This window comes from Neopsephotus bourkii, unplaced genomic scaffold (genome assembly GCF_033783945.1).
Source record: "Neopsephotus bourkii isolate Nb327-2 ecotype Australia unplaced genomic scaffold, CSIRO-AGI_Nbou_v1 NB_580, whole genome shotgun sequence".
NCBI lineage: Eukaryota > Metazoa > Chordata > Aves > Psittaciformes > Psittacidae > Neopsephotus > Neopsephotus bourkii.
In genome coordinates this window covers 1,057,480-1,072,149 of record NW_026901081.1, presented here as the reverse complement: position 1 = coordinate 1,072,149, position 14,670 = coordinate 1,057,480, and the positions used below count along the sequence as shown (strand labels likewise).

The 14,670-nt window shown below is 45.3% G+C and overlaps 1 protein-coding gene across 2 annotated transcripts in view; it reads right to left on the bottom strand.

Annotated features, from left to right (window-relative positions):
* The window catches only part of FCHSD2 (FCH and double SH3 domains 2), a 146,854-nt gene that overhangs the window by 65,786 nt on the left and 66,398 nt on the right, over nt 1-14,670 (bottom strand). For both annotated transcript variants that reach the window (XM_061351398.1, XM_061351399.1), the window contains exons 4-8: nt 9,980-10,056; nt 8,104-8,248; nt 3,427-3,560; nt 2,170-2,224; nt 1,643-1,771 (exon numbers count right to left, since the gene is read on the bottom strand). In XM_061351398.1, coding sequence (XP_061207382.1) covers nt 1,643-1,771; nt 2,170-2,224; nt 3,427-3,560; nt 8,104-8,248; nt 9,980-10,056 — 540 coding nt within the window. The remainder of the gene's footprint in view (nt 1-1,642; nt 1,772-2,169; nt 2,225-3,426; nt 3,561-8,103; nt 8,249-9,979; nt 10,057-14,670) is intronic.

The following is a 14,670-nucleotide window of genomic DNA, read 5'->3' as shown; positions in this document are numbered from 1 at the left end:
TTTGATGTTTTATAGCAGCTTATTAAAACCCCACGTTCCTGCAGGTTTCTAATGTCACACTACAGAGGGCTCACACCATCCAAAAGACACAAGTGCTTATGGAAACTCAAATGAGATGAAGATCCCACCTAGTTTACTACACACTTGGTCTGTAGTGCACACAAAATGTAGCCAGACATAGAGGAAACAGGAATGCCTTTGCAGGGATTATCTTGGAATGCCCTGAGATGAGAGCAACCCATAACCCACCCGAGCCTGGCAGGACTTTACCCAGGCTATCTCCTCACCTTTTTATTATGTCAGATGTCCTTTTTGCTTGTTTTGTTGTGAAAATATTAAATTCACTTCTGGCATTACATCCAAATAAGAGCATTAAAGGATGACAACAAACCATGCATCTAAGCCTGGAATTATGTAGGCATCAATGAGTAACTTTACCTTGTCTGTGATAAGGAAATACTTTATAACCATTTTCATGCACTGAACATTTAGTCAGCACAAATATTCATGGGTTACTAAGAGAAAAGAACAACCACGTATATACACCGAGCAAAGACAGGATGATGCCTCAAGAACTACCAGCCCTGCATTGCCTCTGTGATACCCAGATCTGGTTAAGCCTTCTAAGAAGTCATGTACTAGGCTTATAAATGAATTTGTAACACTAGGATTTACTCTAGGTGGCATTGCTTAAATTAGTCAAGATATAATGGAATTACATATAAAAGTCCCTTGGAAGCTCCTTTTTGGTGCTCTCATTTTCTCCTTCAGTTACCTGCTTTTCCCATCACCATTTTTTCCCCCAGGATGCAGAAAGATGCTGATAATACAGGGATTTGTCAAAACACACTGATGGTTACTCAATAAGGCAATTTGAAATGCAAATTACAGGCTTTGAAGGTGCTGTGTCTGATTGCATCACCTGGAAATAGTGTGCAGAGAGCAACCTGAAATCAACTTTGCAAATGGCAATGTATGAAGTGCAACTACAGAGAGGGTGAACTGGATTTAAAGAGCTGATTTTGTAGATTTTACAGGTTTTCTGTCACTATCTCATTTTAAGATATGTACATTTAAGTAATTTTAGGATGATATTAAAAAAAGAAAGGGTAAGCCATCATATTTGAGCTTTTTAAGTATGTAATTTCCTATGAGTTCAAGTATCTTGGCTTGACTTTGTGACACCATCACTTTTGATTTGCTGTTCTCTACAACTCATGGTTTGAAACCAAGATATAATGGTTGTATTTTCATTAATCATGCCATAAAGAAATGTTCTGATCAGGTATGTGGACATTTAAAAGGATTATGGGATATGTTATTGAGCAACTAAACCATTTCCAGCTTATTTGAGGTGAACTACAATAGGCAAATACAGCTCTTAGTTGTACAAACCTGATTCCTTTATCCAAGTGAGCTTTCAGGAATTCAATATAAAGGTGAGTGCTTAGTTTTGGGTTTGATAACAGGTACCCAAATACCCTGCACACTACTGCAGGATCCATCTCCTGCACTGCATTCATCTATTCCAGCATACTGGAAAACTCAACAAAGCAACCCAGGAGTTTGTACTTCCAGACCCATTTTGCTTTCTGTATTTTCACACTTCCCAACTCCCATATATAAAAATCAGCTTCCTTACCTTCATAATGTTTACTAGGTCTGTTTGATAATAGCGATCTTGGTGTGCATTAGCAGCTGCTAATGTGAGAAGATAATCATTCCTTGCATGGATCGCCTTGGAATTACACTCAGATCGCCGTGCTTTTAACTACAACAAGAAATAGAAGTTAAAAGATAGGCATTAATGAGAAGCTAAATGAGCAAACGTGTATGAACAGTAAATTAACATGCATATGTATGTATTAATAAAGTCAAAGCTTTAAAGGACTGATAGTTTAGCAGCTTTGTTAATGGTTATGGGATTTCTAATGTATCTTGCCCTCATACAGTTGTATTTGCACATGTGATCTGTAAAGAACAGTTACATCTCCCACTAGAAAGAATGTCCTTATGGACATAGGTAATTCTGCACTCTGCTTAAAGAGTCTTCTCTCATCACCTTCTCTAAAGATATACCTTCCAAACAGTCAGTCATCTAAGATGCAAGACAGCTTTGGTCCCACAACTTGTGAAATCAGCAGCAAAACCACTGTTTCTTCTACTCACCTTTACACTTGCCTTCTGCAAGCTTATTCTTGACTGAAAAAGACTAAGTTTGGACCTGAAACAGAAATGATGACAGGATATTACTAATATCATTTCTACAAATGTGCCGGAGTAACGACCACTGCACCTCACTTAAAATACCAATTTAAATGACTCTTTAAGCCTTCATTTTTATTTGTATAGATTTAAGTGGAGCTTGAGTACCACAGAAAGTATTACGAAGTACACTGAACTACACCAATAAAGGGCATTCTACCCCTTTGCTCTGCTCTGGTGGGACCCCACTTGCAGCACTGTGCAGTTCTGGTGTCCCCAATGTCAGAAAGACATAGAGCTGTTGGAGTAAGTCCAGAGGAGGCCACGAGGATGCTCAGGGCCTGGAGCAGCTCCTGTATGGAGCCAGGCTGAGAACATTGGGGCTGTTGAGCCTGGAGAAGAGAAGCTGCGTGGAGACCTCAGAGCAGCTTCCAGTGTCTGAAGGGGGCCTATAAGGATGCTGGAGAGGGACTCTTCATTAGGGACTGGAGCAACAGGATAAGGGGCAAGGAGTTTAAATGCAAACAGGGGAAGTTCAGGTTGGAGATAAGGCAGAAGCTCTTCCCTGTGAGGGTGCTGAGGCGCTGGCACAGGGTGCCCAGAGAAGCTGTGGCTGCCCCATCCCTGGCAGTGTTCAAGGCCAGGTTGGACACAGGGGCTTGGAGCAAGCTGCTCTAGAGGAAGGTGTCCCTGCCTGTGGCAGGGGTTGGGACTGGATGAGCTTTAAACTCCCTCCCAAACCAAATCAGTCTGGGATCCTATCATTCTATGTTCCAGTATTTAAGGGGTGGCTACAGAGAAGATGGAGACTCCCTTTTTACAAGGAGTCCCATGGAAAAGCCAAGGAGTGATGGGCACAAATTACCCCTGGGGACACCAGAGTGAAGTTTTTCCAGTGAGAACAAGCAGCCATTGGAATAACCTCCCCAGGGAAGTGGTGACTCCCTAACGTTGGACACTGTTAAAACTGGGCTGCACAGGGTGCTGGACTATACAGTCTAGGTCATGCTTTGCCTGGAAAGGTTGGACCAGATTATACTCGAAGTCCTTCCAACCTGGGTTTCCATGATTCTATGAAATGCTTCCAGAAATGTATATAAGCAGAAAGCAAACAACCTGGCCCAAGCTCATTGAAAGCAATTACCTTCTAAAACTAATACAAGTCCCAATCTGCTTGATATGCATGCAATTATTGATACATATGCTATTAGAACAACCTACTTGGCCTCAATATCTGCTTTCTCCCGCACCGCTTGAGCCATCTGCTCCGTCTCAAAGTATTTCTTCTTGCCTTTAGCTAAATCTTTGACTGTCTCCTGTAACTCAGCCTGGATCCTCGTCAACTGGTCCACACACTGGAAAAAAGCAGGCAGGAAACAAAGCATTAATGGGTTTTTGCATTCCAAATCATGCCATCATCATGGTTTTACTGCTCTTGATTACATTTTAGACGGCACGACACCATCTCCAAGTCACTCCATGGTGTTTTTAAAGCTGATCAGTGCATAAACCCATGTTTCTTTCTTTGTGTTGCTCTTTGACTACTGAAATGCAATGATAACTCACAAATGAAATATTCAACTTGTGAAAGCTTTGGGTGAGGCGATGAGTTGAAATAAGTGGAATGCAATTGGGGAAAATCCAATGGCAAGCTATCAGAGGTGATAAAGAAAATGGTTAATCCTTCCTTCTCTGCAGTCTAAAGTGTAAGACAAAGGCTGCCCCATAAAACACATCAGAGCAACAAGAATAATCTGGAAAAAGTTATTTTAAGAGCCTATTTTTCTCTATTTTGAGGGGTTTCTAACAAATAGGGATGTATCAGAAATCACTGTCATTCACTTAGAGCCTTAAAATGCAGAATGGGTGAGTGAAGGAGGGAAAATATCCCCAACCTTTTTCCATCCAAGCCAAGCAATGTCACAAGACACATTTTAATGTCACAATAGAATAGTCAAAGGAATAGCAGAAAAATACCATACTGGTTCTGAACTGGGAGAATGTGAACTTTGAGTGCAGGAGCTGGTACAGGGCTGTGGGTTGGATTTGGAACCGGAACTGCAGGAATAACCCAGGGATGCTTTAGTGATTGCTGAGCTGATTCCTATCAGCTTCCAAGTATGTATCTGGGAAGGGATCCGTGGTAAGCAGAAAGGACCTTGCCCACAAACCAAATGTGAATTATCAATGTCTTGAACTAGACTATCTTTAAAAGAGATTTGTAAAGATTTTCTTGTACCCAAATGAGCTTAAGTACATGTAAGAGTGATAGTTCAATGCATTTACATTTAATTATGGATGTTACAGACTGGATGTGGTCAATGAAGGCTCCAGGCAAAACTCAGAGGAAGAGCCTCAAGCGAGCTTAAGGAAAGCAATTTGTCTTTCAAGTTGCCTTTTTTGCCCTTCAAAGACCAGACCCATGCTCTCACCTCTTTTCACACCATTATCACATACCCAGCTGTGTGGATCTGGAGGTTCTGGGGGACTCCACCTCCATAGGAATCAACAGGGAGTGGCTGGAGCAGAGAAACCCAACAGGGTTCTGGGGAACATCAACAAGGGCATGAGCAGCAGAGATAAAGGTGTCGCTGTCCCATTCTGCTCAGTGCTGGCCAGGTCACTCCTGGAATATGGGTTTGGTGTTGGTCCTGCTGTACAAGAGATGTGGCAGGGCTGAAGACGGTCCAGAGAAGAGCCACAAGGATGCTCCAAGGGCTGGGCAGCAGTGAGGAAAGGCTGAGAGAGCTGGGACTGTTCAGCTGGAGAAGAGAAGGCGCAGGGAGACCTGATCCATGTGCCAGGAGGTAAAGGGGGGATGCAGGGAAGATGGAGACTCCCTTTGGACAAGGAGTCCCATGGGAGAGCTGAAGGGTGATGGGCACAAGTTACTGCTGGGGGATTCCCACTGGACACAAGAAAACTTTTCCCACTGGGAACACTCGGCCATTGGAATAATGTCCCCACGGAAGTGGTGACTCCCCAGTGCTGGACACTGTTAAGATTGGGCTGCACAGGGTGCTGGGCATCCAGTCTAGGTCATGCTGTGCCTGGAAAGGTTGGAGCAGATGATCCTTGAGGTGCCTTAACCTGGGATTCTGTGACTGTATTCTTCTTCCAGTCCAGGTGCCTCACATTGTTCTCTTATTGAACACCCCCTCTAAACACCTCAGGTTTTTCATTACACTACTTATTAACACATGCAACCTCTTTTACAAGCATTTTGAGAAGAATAAGGTGATGTAATCCAACATCATCACTTTGATTTCACAGCATTCAACTATTGTTAATAATAATAATATCCAGCCCATAAAGAAAGCAGCTTTCTGTTTGAGGCAACAGAAATCACTCCTCACCACACAATTCTGCTCTCACTCAAAATGTCACATTCCTTTCTGGCTATAAAGTCCATACAAATTCACGTAGGTTCACACTAAACCCAGTGTTTGATGTGTGCAGACCAATAAAGCACCAGGCTCCATGAGGCAACTCCGTGGTGGGTGGTTTGGGAAATGGTGGGGGGTTTCTGAAGACCCCCAAGTGTAGGATAGAGAAACGAACGGTAGAAAGATGTGTGTATGTTGGAGAGCTGACAGAGACCTAAAATCACTGCAAAACGAGGGGGGGGTTGCTGCATCAGTTGGTATTTTGATCCCTGAAGTCTCCTGCTGGCACCAAGAAATGAAAGTATCAAATAACCCCAGTTGTTAACATGATGGTTTTAAAAGCATAAAAACATCTTGGCTGCTGCATCTCCAAAGATGGTGTTAGGAGACTGGATGGTGTTCAGGGGTTTGGGGTTGTGCAGACACTGTAAAAAGCTGTTTCAGAGGTGACAGAGGTGGTTTCTTGTTGCATTCCCTCCACATAGAGTGGTTTTATTCTATTTGCCTTCAGTCTTCTGACAGAGATCCATGTAAATGTCTTCAGTGGTGGCCACATCGTCTTTATAGAGATACCTGATGAAGAGAACGTCTTCCAAGGCCAACATCTGAAATCACACATCACTTATGGGATAAGCTGACAAGGTCTCTAGGGAAAGATAATGGCAGGGGGTGGGCTGCTGCCCTTCAAACAGCCTTTTGTCTGTATCCTGGGAGGCAGGGGATCAGTTTTCTTACAAGGTCGGATGTGGTCCACAGGAGACACATTCATACCCTGCTCCAGAGTCACCCTGTGATCCATCCATGTTTTTCAGCCACTTACGATGAGGTTTTCTGAACTGGTTCCAGTTTAGTATTAAAAAGGGGGGATAAAATGAAGTTTCTATATCCTACCAAGTGGAGGATGGAAAGGTTTATGGCAACATCTTGAAAATGAAGATGGGATCTCATTGAGAGCAACTCAATACCTGCTGCAACCTTGGAAGGAGACATTGCTTTTAACAGGAACTTCATTTCAGATGGGCATTCCAGTGTAATGGGACAAGTATTTTACTGACTCAGCAATTCAGTGCTGATAAGCTTTTGTCTGGATAGAGGTCAGCATAATGTATTATTTATTCCTTTGGAAATTCAAAGGAAAGGTGAAATTTAGACAGTAATGTATAAAAACCTATACTTTTTGTGGAGGAAAATGAATACTACCAAGTGGATGGTTATTCCATGTTGTAGGAAAACTGTACCACTGTTAGAATCCTTTGGACCACAAGTAGTGTTCTGGTAACTGCAATAACTTGTTCTGCTAATTGAAAACTGTAGGAAAACCAGGAATTTCTATCATTTACATAAATTTAAAGAAGGGGTCCCCAAGAAGTGGTTCATCTGATCCAACCATTAACCCATCAGTGCCAAGGCCACCACTGCCCCATGGCACTGAGGCCTCATCTCCATGGGGTGTGAACCCTTGCAGGGCCGGTGCCTGCAGCCCTGCCCTGGGCAGCCTGTTCCAATGCCTGAGCACCCTCTGGGGCAGGAATTGCTCCTCAGCTCCATCTAAACCTGCCCTGGTGCAGCTTGAGGCCGGTTCCTCTTGTCCCATCCCTTGTTCCTTGGGAGCAGAGCCCAGCCCCTCCTGGCTCCATCCTCCTCTCAGGCAGTTGGAGGCAGCCATCAGGTCCCCCCTGAGCCTTCTCTTCTCCATCTGAACCCCCCAGGTCCCTCAGCCCTTCCCCATCACACTTGGGCCCTGTATGACATCCTCAGCTTCTGATGGGCACTTTGGAAAGCTCTGGCCTGTTTCTTGATGCACTGGACATGCCACGCAATTCCATGGGTATATTTAGCTAAGGAATTTCTTAGGAAAGCAGCTTACAGGTTCACTTCTTTCCTAAGAACTTTTAGTCACCATCCCCTAAAAAGCACGGGATAAAACTCTGCTGCTCTGCACTTGAGTCCTATTGCAATTTTCTTTATAAACACAGGAATTCATGGAAAAGTGAGGTTCCCTATTGCAGAATAGATTCGGTGTATAAGTCGAAACAAATTGTATGATCAAGTTGTGCATGATGGAAGCTCATATAGTGAATAGTTGGTAGTCAACTGATATCTGAAAGAGGGGCTCTCTGTGTTAGAAGAGCCAGAATACCTCCAGTTCTATGACTCTGTGATTGCACCAGTCATTCCTTCAGGTTTAAGCTACGCCTTTCCTCAAAATCAGAACCCTTTCTAACAAAACCCACTTGGAATTGTCACTACAAACCCCACTGCCACAGCAGGATGTTAGATTTGCAGCGATAGCTCTGACCCAAGGTGTACCCCATTTGAGAAGACTCATTTCCAAGCAGTTTTAATCTCTGCTCTGAATCGTGATCCCTCTTTGACAAACTGGTATTTCCTTCTGTAACAACATGCACAGGAAGAGACTGAAAGAACACATTACAGAAGTGCCATAGGAAAAGACTGCCAATCACCAAGTAGAAATGCCAGGAGGTGAAAGGAGTTATCAAAGCACAAGTACCTTCTTCAACTGCTGCTCCTTAAAGCACCGCACAGTCCGGGCTGGCTCTGAAATCAGGTTCTTATAGTTCTCGCAGATATTGAGGCGGGATTGAGCCACCTGCATCGTGCCTTCTAAAAGGGACTTCCATACGGAGTACATGCTCCTGAAAGAAGGAAACACAGAACGGTTGTGGGAAGAAGGGAAGGGGAAGGAGAAGAAAGAAGAGGAAGGAGAAAAGAGGGAAAAAAGAAGGGCAGGACTGGGGAAGTTACAGTGAGCATAGGGTGAGGGTGCTGAGGCGCTGGCACAGGGTGCCCAGAGGACCTGTGGCTGCCCCATCCCTGGCAGTGCTCAAGGCCAGGTTGGACACAGGGGCTTGGAGCAAGCTGCTCCAGTGGAAGGGGTCCCTGCCCATGGCAGGGGCTGGACCTGGAGGAGCGTTAAGCTCCCTTCCAACCCAAACCATTCCATGATTCTATGATTTTTGGTCGAAGCTGGTGCTGCAATGGACCAGACCCTACACACCCCAGCAGCAAAGCCAGATAGCACGTTAACAATCTTCTATAAGATCATGGAATTTGTGATTTGGGCATCTTGCCATTAAGCAAACATTCACGGACTGCTCATCCACTTTATCTCGGTTACCTGTAGTCCCTTCATCATGTGTAACAAGATAACATCCCTAGGTGTGTAGTGAGCTTTGCATGGCCCCAGTATCTCACCACTAAAGCTCAGAAGTGCCCAAGAAGAGGGTGGTGCAGGGTGAGAGGGGAAAGAGGGTGAGACCTCCCCCTGGCTCACAGAAAGGAAAGGCTGGTGGAGCTCACAGAGCCCAAGCACCTGGTGGTGAGGAGCACGGGGGTGGCAGGTACTTGAAGAAGACCTCTGGGCATTATGGGTGTATTTGATGGCATGAAAGGCTGTGAGTGGGGAGCAAACTGCAGGTAGGAGGGATCTGTGTGATATGGGAGCATTTTCTATCTGCTTCAGACTGATAATGCAGTTTGTTTCTTCCACATGCAAGTGGTGTGAAGGTACTGACAGCCCAAAGCACAAATTCCATCAACAGTTTCTTCCTGTTTGCAATAAAACTTGTCAGAATAACACAAAGAACAGATTCAAATCCAGTATCTTAAAAGATTTAAGAAGTCCCATTCAAAGGGGGGAGGCTTTCAGCAACTGAGTCACTTCTGCTTTCATGTTCTGATCCACCTTTCATGTTAATGGAACTAAGTTTTGTAAACAAGTGGTTCTTGCTCTGCCTCCTCCCTGCTGTCAGATGGGATCTGCATGAAGAATGCTCTCCTAAAGAGGAATACCTTGCTGCCTTTTCCTATGAGAAGGTTCCCATACTTCTCACTCTAACCTTAAAGCTATGTGCTAGAATATAGAGAATCACAGAATCAACCAGGCTGGAAAAGAACTTAAAGATCATCAATTCCAACCGTTCCCCAGCACTGCCAAGGCCACCACTAACCCATGGCACTAAGCCACCACTAGATTCAGTTTTAAGCATGAATACCCAACAGGGTGCACTAATACAGTTGCCCCGTGGTGCCATTTTACTATTCCAATCTTCCTGAATTATTTCTAGGCTGGTTTGGGTTGGAAGGGACCTTAAAGCTCATCCAGTTCCAACCCTTGCCATGGGCAGGGATGCCTTCCACTGGAGCAGCTTGCTCCAAGCCCTGCTTTTATTCCAGTAATAAGCATCCATTTAAGCCTAATCTCAGTACTTCAGGGGAAAACAGCTTCATTTTTAACTGACAATGCTCTACCACAAAGAAAAGAAATGACTTTAACTACAGCAGAGCAGTGTTAAATAGGTAAGCAAAATAATTACACAAATGGAAATTATAAAGAGTAGCTTCAAGATGTCCAACTGTGAAATTACCTATAATCACTTCTCTCGTCAGCTTTTATTCCAAGCCAGTCCTTCTTCAAGTATTGGCTGGCCAGTTTCTGAATGCTCTGTTAAAAGAAGGAAAAACAAGTTTAAAAGAGGTATGTTTTTGCTCTTGCATCAGACATTCTGCTCCTATATCTTTATACGTATGACAACATATAAAGAGGTGATCAATCTGTATTAGTAGCAAACTATACAGTGCAAGGTTGTTATTCCCCCCCCCCCCCTTTTGTTTGACTTCAGTTCCTCTTGAGAACCATTAAGGAGTTTCAGGTTAATAGCTGAAACCAGAAGGACTCTGAGATCCACACAGAGAATCATAGAAGATGCACACCTCAGCTTTCTGGGCTGCAAGCTGCACCAAAAGCAGCGTGACCAGCAGGTCCAAGGAGGTGATCCTGCCCCTCTGCTCTGCTCTGGTGAGACCCCACTTGCAGCACTGGGTGCAGCTCTGGTGTCCTCAACATCAGAAGGACATGGAGCTGTTAGAACAAGTCCAGAGGAGGCCACGAGGATGAGCAGGGGCTGGAGCAGCTCCTGTATGGAGCCAGGCTGAGAACATTGGGGCTGTTGAGCCTGGAGAAGAGAAGCTGCGTGGAGACCTCAGAGCAGCTTCCAGTGTGTGAAGGGGGCTGCAAGGATGCTGGGGAGGGACTCTTCATTAGGGACTGCAGTGATAGGACAAGGGGTGATGGGTTCAGACTGAAACAGGGGAAGTTTAGATTGGAGATAAGGAGGAAGTTCTTTCCTGTGAGGGTGCTGAGGCACTGGAATGGGTTGCCCAGGGAAGCTGTGAATGCTCCATCCCTGGCAGTGTTCAAGGCCAGGCTGGACAGAGCCTTGGGTGCCATGGTTTAGTGTGAGGTGTCCCTGCCCATGGCAGGGGGTTGGAACTGGATGATCTTAAGGTCCTTTCCAACCCTAACTATTCTATGATTCTATAAGTAAGGACATGAGTTGTGTGAAGCCATGAAATGACACTTATATGCCCACAATGGAATCCCCAACTTTGATCATTCAAGGTTTCACGGTCATCAGTGAACTACAGAAGTTCTCTTGCATTGGGATTAGGCAGTTACTCACAGCAGCCATGAGACTGAAAAATGTAGCACATTTTTAATTATTAATGTTAATTCTGCTCTTTAGTCCCTGTGTTTCTCTTTGCATGCTGTCAGGAAATCAGTGACAATAGTTTCATACTGAAGCTTAGAGAGCAGCAGCATTTAATTCATAAGCCCTGCAAGGGTGAGAGAGTTGCTGTCACAGGTATTGAATTTGAATCCCAGAGTGGTTTGGGTTGAAGGGACCTTAAAGCTCATCCAGCTCCAACCCCTGCCACGGGCAGGGACCCCTTCCACTGGAGCAGCTTGCCCCAAGCCCCTGTGTCCAACCTGGCCTTGAGCACTGCCAGGGATGGGGCAGCCACAGCTTCTCTGGGCACCCTGTGCCAGAGGTGTTACCATTTAGCATGTGCAGATGAAACCACACAACCCACGTGTTGCCATCTAACACCAGACCTCCGGAGGCAACCGGGTGGTTTTGCATCAGCCCAGCCCCGCAGCTTTGCTTTCTTAAGCTTGATGCTGAATGTAACTTTTTCCTGTGAGCTCCTCCTTGTTCTGTTCTCAATAACACTTCTTGTTTTGCTGTAGCGAAACAAAGGCCACCACTGTCGGGCTCAGGCAGGGAAGTCAACTGGTTGTTTAACCTTTGGCTGCGCCCGACTCCATCCACAGCAATGGAGCACGATCCCTTCCGTGCACATCAATTGCGCTGTACAGGCTTGAGATGATGATGTTTCAATGCAGCGTATTTCTACAGAGCCAAGAATGGAATTCCATGCACATGTTCTCCTGATTTCCATACTGTTTGAGGACATGTTTCCTTGATACTCATTGGAAAATCACTTGATGGGGAGCTGGCACAGGGTGCCCAGAGAAGCTGTGGCTGCCCCATCCCTGGCAGTGCTCAAGGCCAGGTTGGACACAGGGGCTTGGAGCAAGCTGCTCCAGTGGAAGGGGTCCCTGCCCATGGCAGGGGTTGGGGATGGAGGATCTTTAAGGTCCCTTCCAAGGCAAATAATCAAGCATACTACAGAACACGACAGAGCTTCACTGAGTAATTACTGATAGCTTTACTTCCAATAATTACAACATAAATCCCCAGCCCAAGTTGAGTAAATGCATAAAACCTCTCCTTCCTCTCAGTTTCACTGACACCTGGAGTGTCACGACTCAAAATCCCATTTCAGGAGAAGCAATACTGGGAGATGGGTGCATCTGCACCCCAGCCACCATGAACCTTGTGCCCCACTGTGCTGGGCACTTCCATGTTCCAAGCAAAGGAAAGGAGCTGCCTTATGAAGACAGGCTGAGAAAGTTGGGGCTGTTGAGCCTGGAGAAGAGAAGCTGTGTGGAGACCTCAGAGCAGCTTCCAGTGTCTGAAGGGGGCTACAAGGATGCTGGAGAGGGACTCTTCATTAGGGACTGCAGTGATAGGACAAGGGGTGATGGGTTCAAACTGAAACAGGGGAAGTTTAGATTGGATATAAGGAAGAAGTTCTTTACTGTGAGGGTGCTGAGGCACTGGAATGGGTTGCCCAGGGAAGTTGTGAATGCTCCATCCCTGGCAGTGTTCAAGGCCAGGTTGGACAGAGCCTTGGGTGCCATGGTTTAGTGTGAGGTGTCCCTGCCCATGGCAGGGGGTTGGAACTGGATGAGCTTAAGGTCCTTTCCAACCCAAACTATTCTGTGATTCCATGATTCAAACCTGTGATAAGTGAGCAAACACTAAACCAATTTTTACTCTAAATACACAAAACCCCACTTCACCGGAACTACAAGAGGAGTCTGCTCTCTGATGGCTGTCAAACAACAGGTCTGGATCTACCTCTCCCCTTCAGTCTGAGGTGTACATCACTGAATTGAAGAGGAAGTTGAATAAATACTTCCTAAATGGCAATAGCAATCCATTGATTTGAAAGTACACTGCCTTTAATCAATTCTTATTGGAAGAAGAGGTCAAAAATGTCTGGAAACCCCTTCAAGCACTCTGCAACCTCTGCTCTCCAGTTGTCAAAGAGATGTACTTCCTGACTCCATTCATTATTAATACATTAAGCGAGACTTAGAAAAAGCAAATACATAATAAAGGCTTGGCTGTCGTATAAACCCAACTGGAACTCATGTGAAGACTCCTCCATGTCTTGGTTTTCCCTTCCTCCATCCAAACACCACATGTTGTGTTGCTGCACTATAAAAAAAGGAGTATTTGACATTGATGGGGATATAACTGTTTGCAAATCTGCCTGGCAGATGGATGTCTGTGACATAAAACTGTGGCAATCCATCACATGAGGAATCAACAGCTACAGATGAAGTTATGCTCAATGGAAGGAGCATAAAAGAGCAGCAAAGCTTCATGGGTGCTCAAATCCTGGAGCAAGAGAAGACAATTGTGGAGAAGAGAAGCTGTGTGGAGACCTCAGAGCAGCTTCCAGTGTCTGAAGGGGGCCTATAGGGATGCTGGGGATGGACTCTTCATCAGGGACTGCAGTGATAGGACAAGGGGTGATGGGTTCAACTGAAACAGGGGAAGTTTAGATTGTATATAAGGAAGAAGTTCTTTCCTGTGAGGGTGCTGAGGCACTGGAATGGGTTCCCCAGGAATCCTGTGAATGCTCCATCCCTGGCAGTGTTCAAAGGCCAGGTTGGACAGAGCCTTGGGTGCCACGGTTTAATGTGAGGTGTCCCTGTCCATGGAAGGGGGTTGGATGGTTGGTGTTTGGTTTTTTGTTTTGTTTGTGTTTTTTTTGGTGGTTTTTGGTTTTTTTTTTTTTTTTTTGTTTTGGTTGTGTGGGGGGGTTTTTTTACAAGGGTGATGGGTTCAACTAAGGGAAGTTTAGATAAGGAGAAGTTCTTTCCTGTGAGGGTGCTGAGGCACTGGAATGGGTGCCCAGGGAGGCTGTGAATGCTCCATCCCTGGCAGTGTTCAAGGCCAGGTTGGACAGAGCCTTGGGTGCCATGGTTTAGTGTGAGGTGTCCCTGCCCGTGGCAAGGGGTTTGGAACTGGATGATGTTAAGGTCCTTTCCAACCTGAACCATTCTATGATTCTATGTCCCAAACTGAAAGATGGCTGATAAAAAAAACATGTAGCTTAAAAAAACCATATTAATGACGGTTTTCAAAGCAGTCCTATGAACCTCAGACTGGTTTGGGTTGAAAGGACCTTAAAGCTCACCTAGCTCCAAGCCCTCCGCTATGGTCAGGAAGATCTTTAATAACTGAGTGGTACTGACAACAGCCAGGTCCCCATAAACCTATTATCAGTTGAGGAAGCATGGTAGGCATAGGTGATGTAACACTGAGGTTTGAAAAGGATCTCTCAACTGGCCAGATTTAGTGTTCTTTCGTATTTAGGTGCTTTCAGTATCTTGCATCATTTGGATCACTTCTCTTTATCAGAGTAAAAAGCACCCTCCTTATACCTTTCATTTCTACAAATAATTCTACACTCTGCTATTGTTGTTGCACTAAAAAACCTTGGAATTGAAAAGGACAGAGAAATCAGAGAATCCATAGACTGGTCTGGGTTGGAAGGGACCTTAAAGCTCCTCCAGCTCCAACCCCTGCCACAGGCAGGGACCCCTTCCACTGGAGCAGCTTGCTCCAAGCCCCTG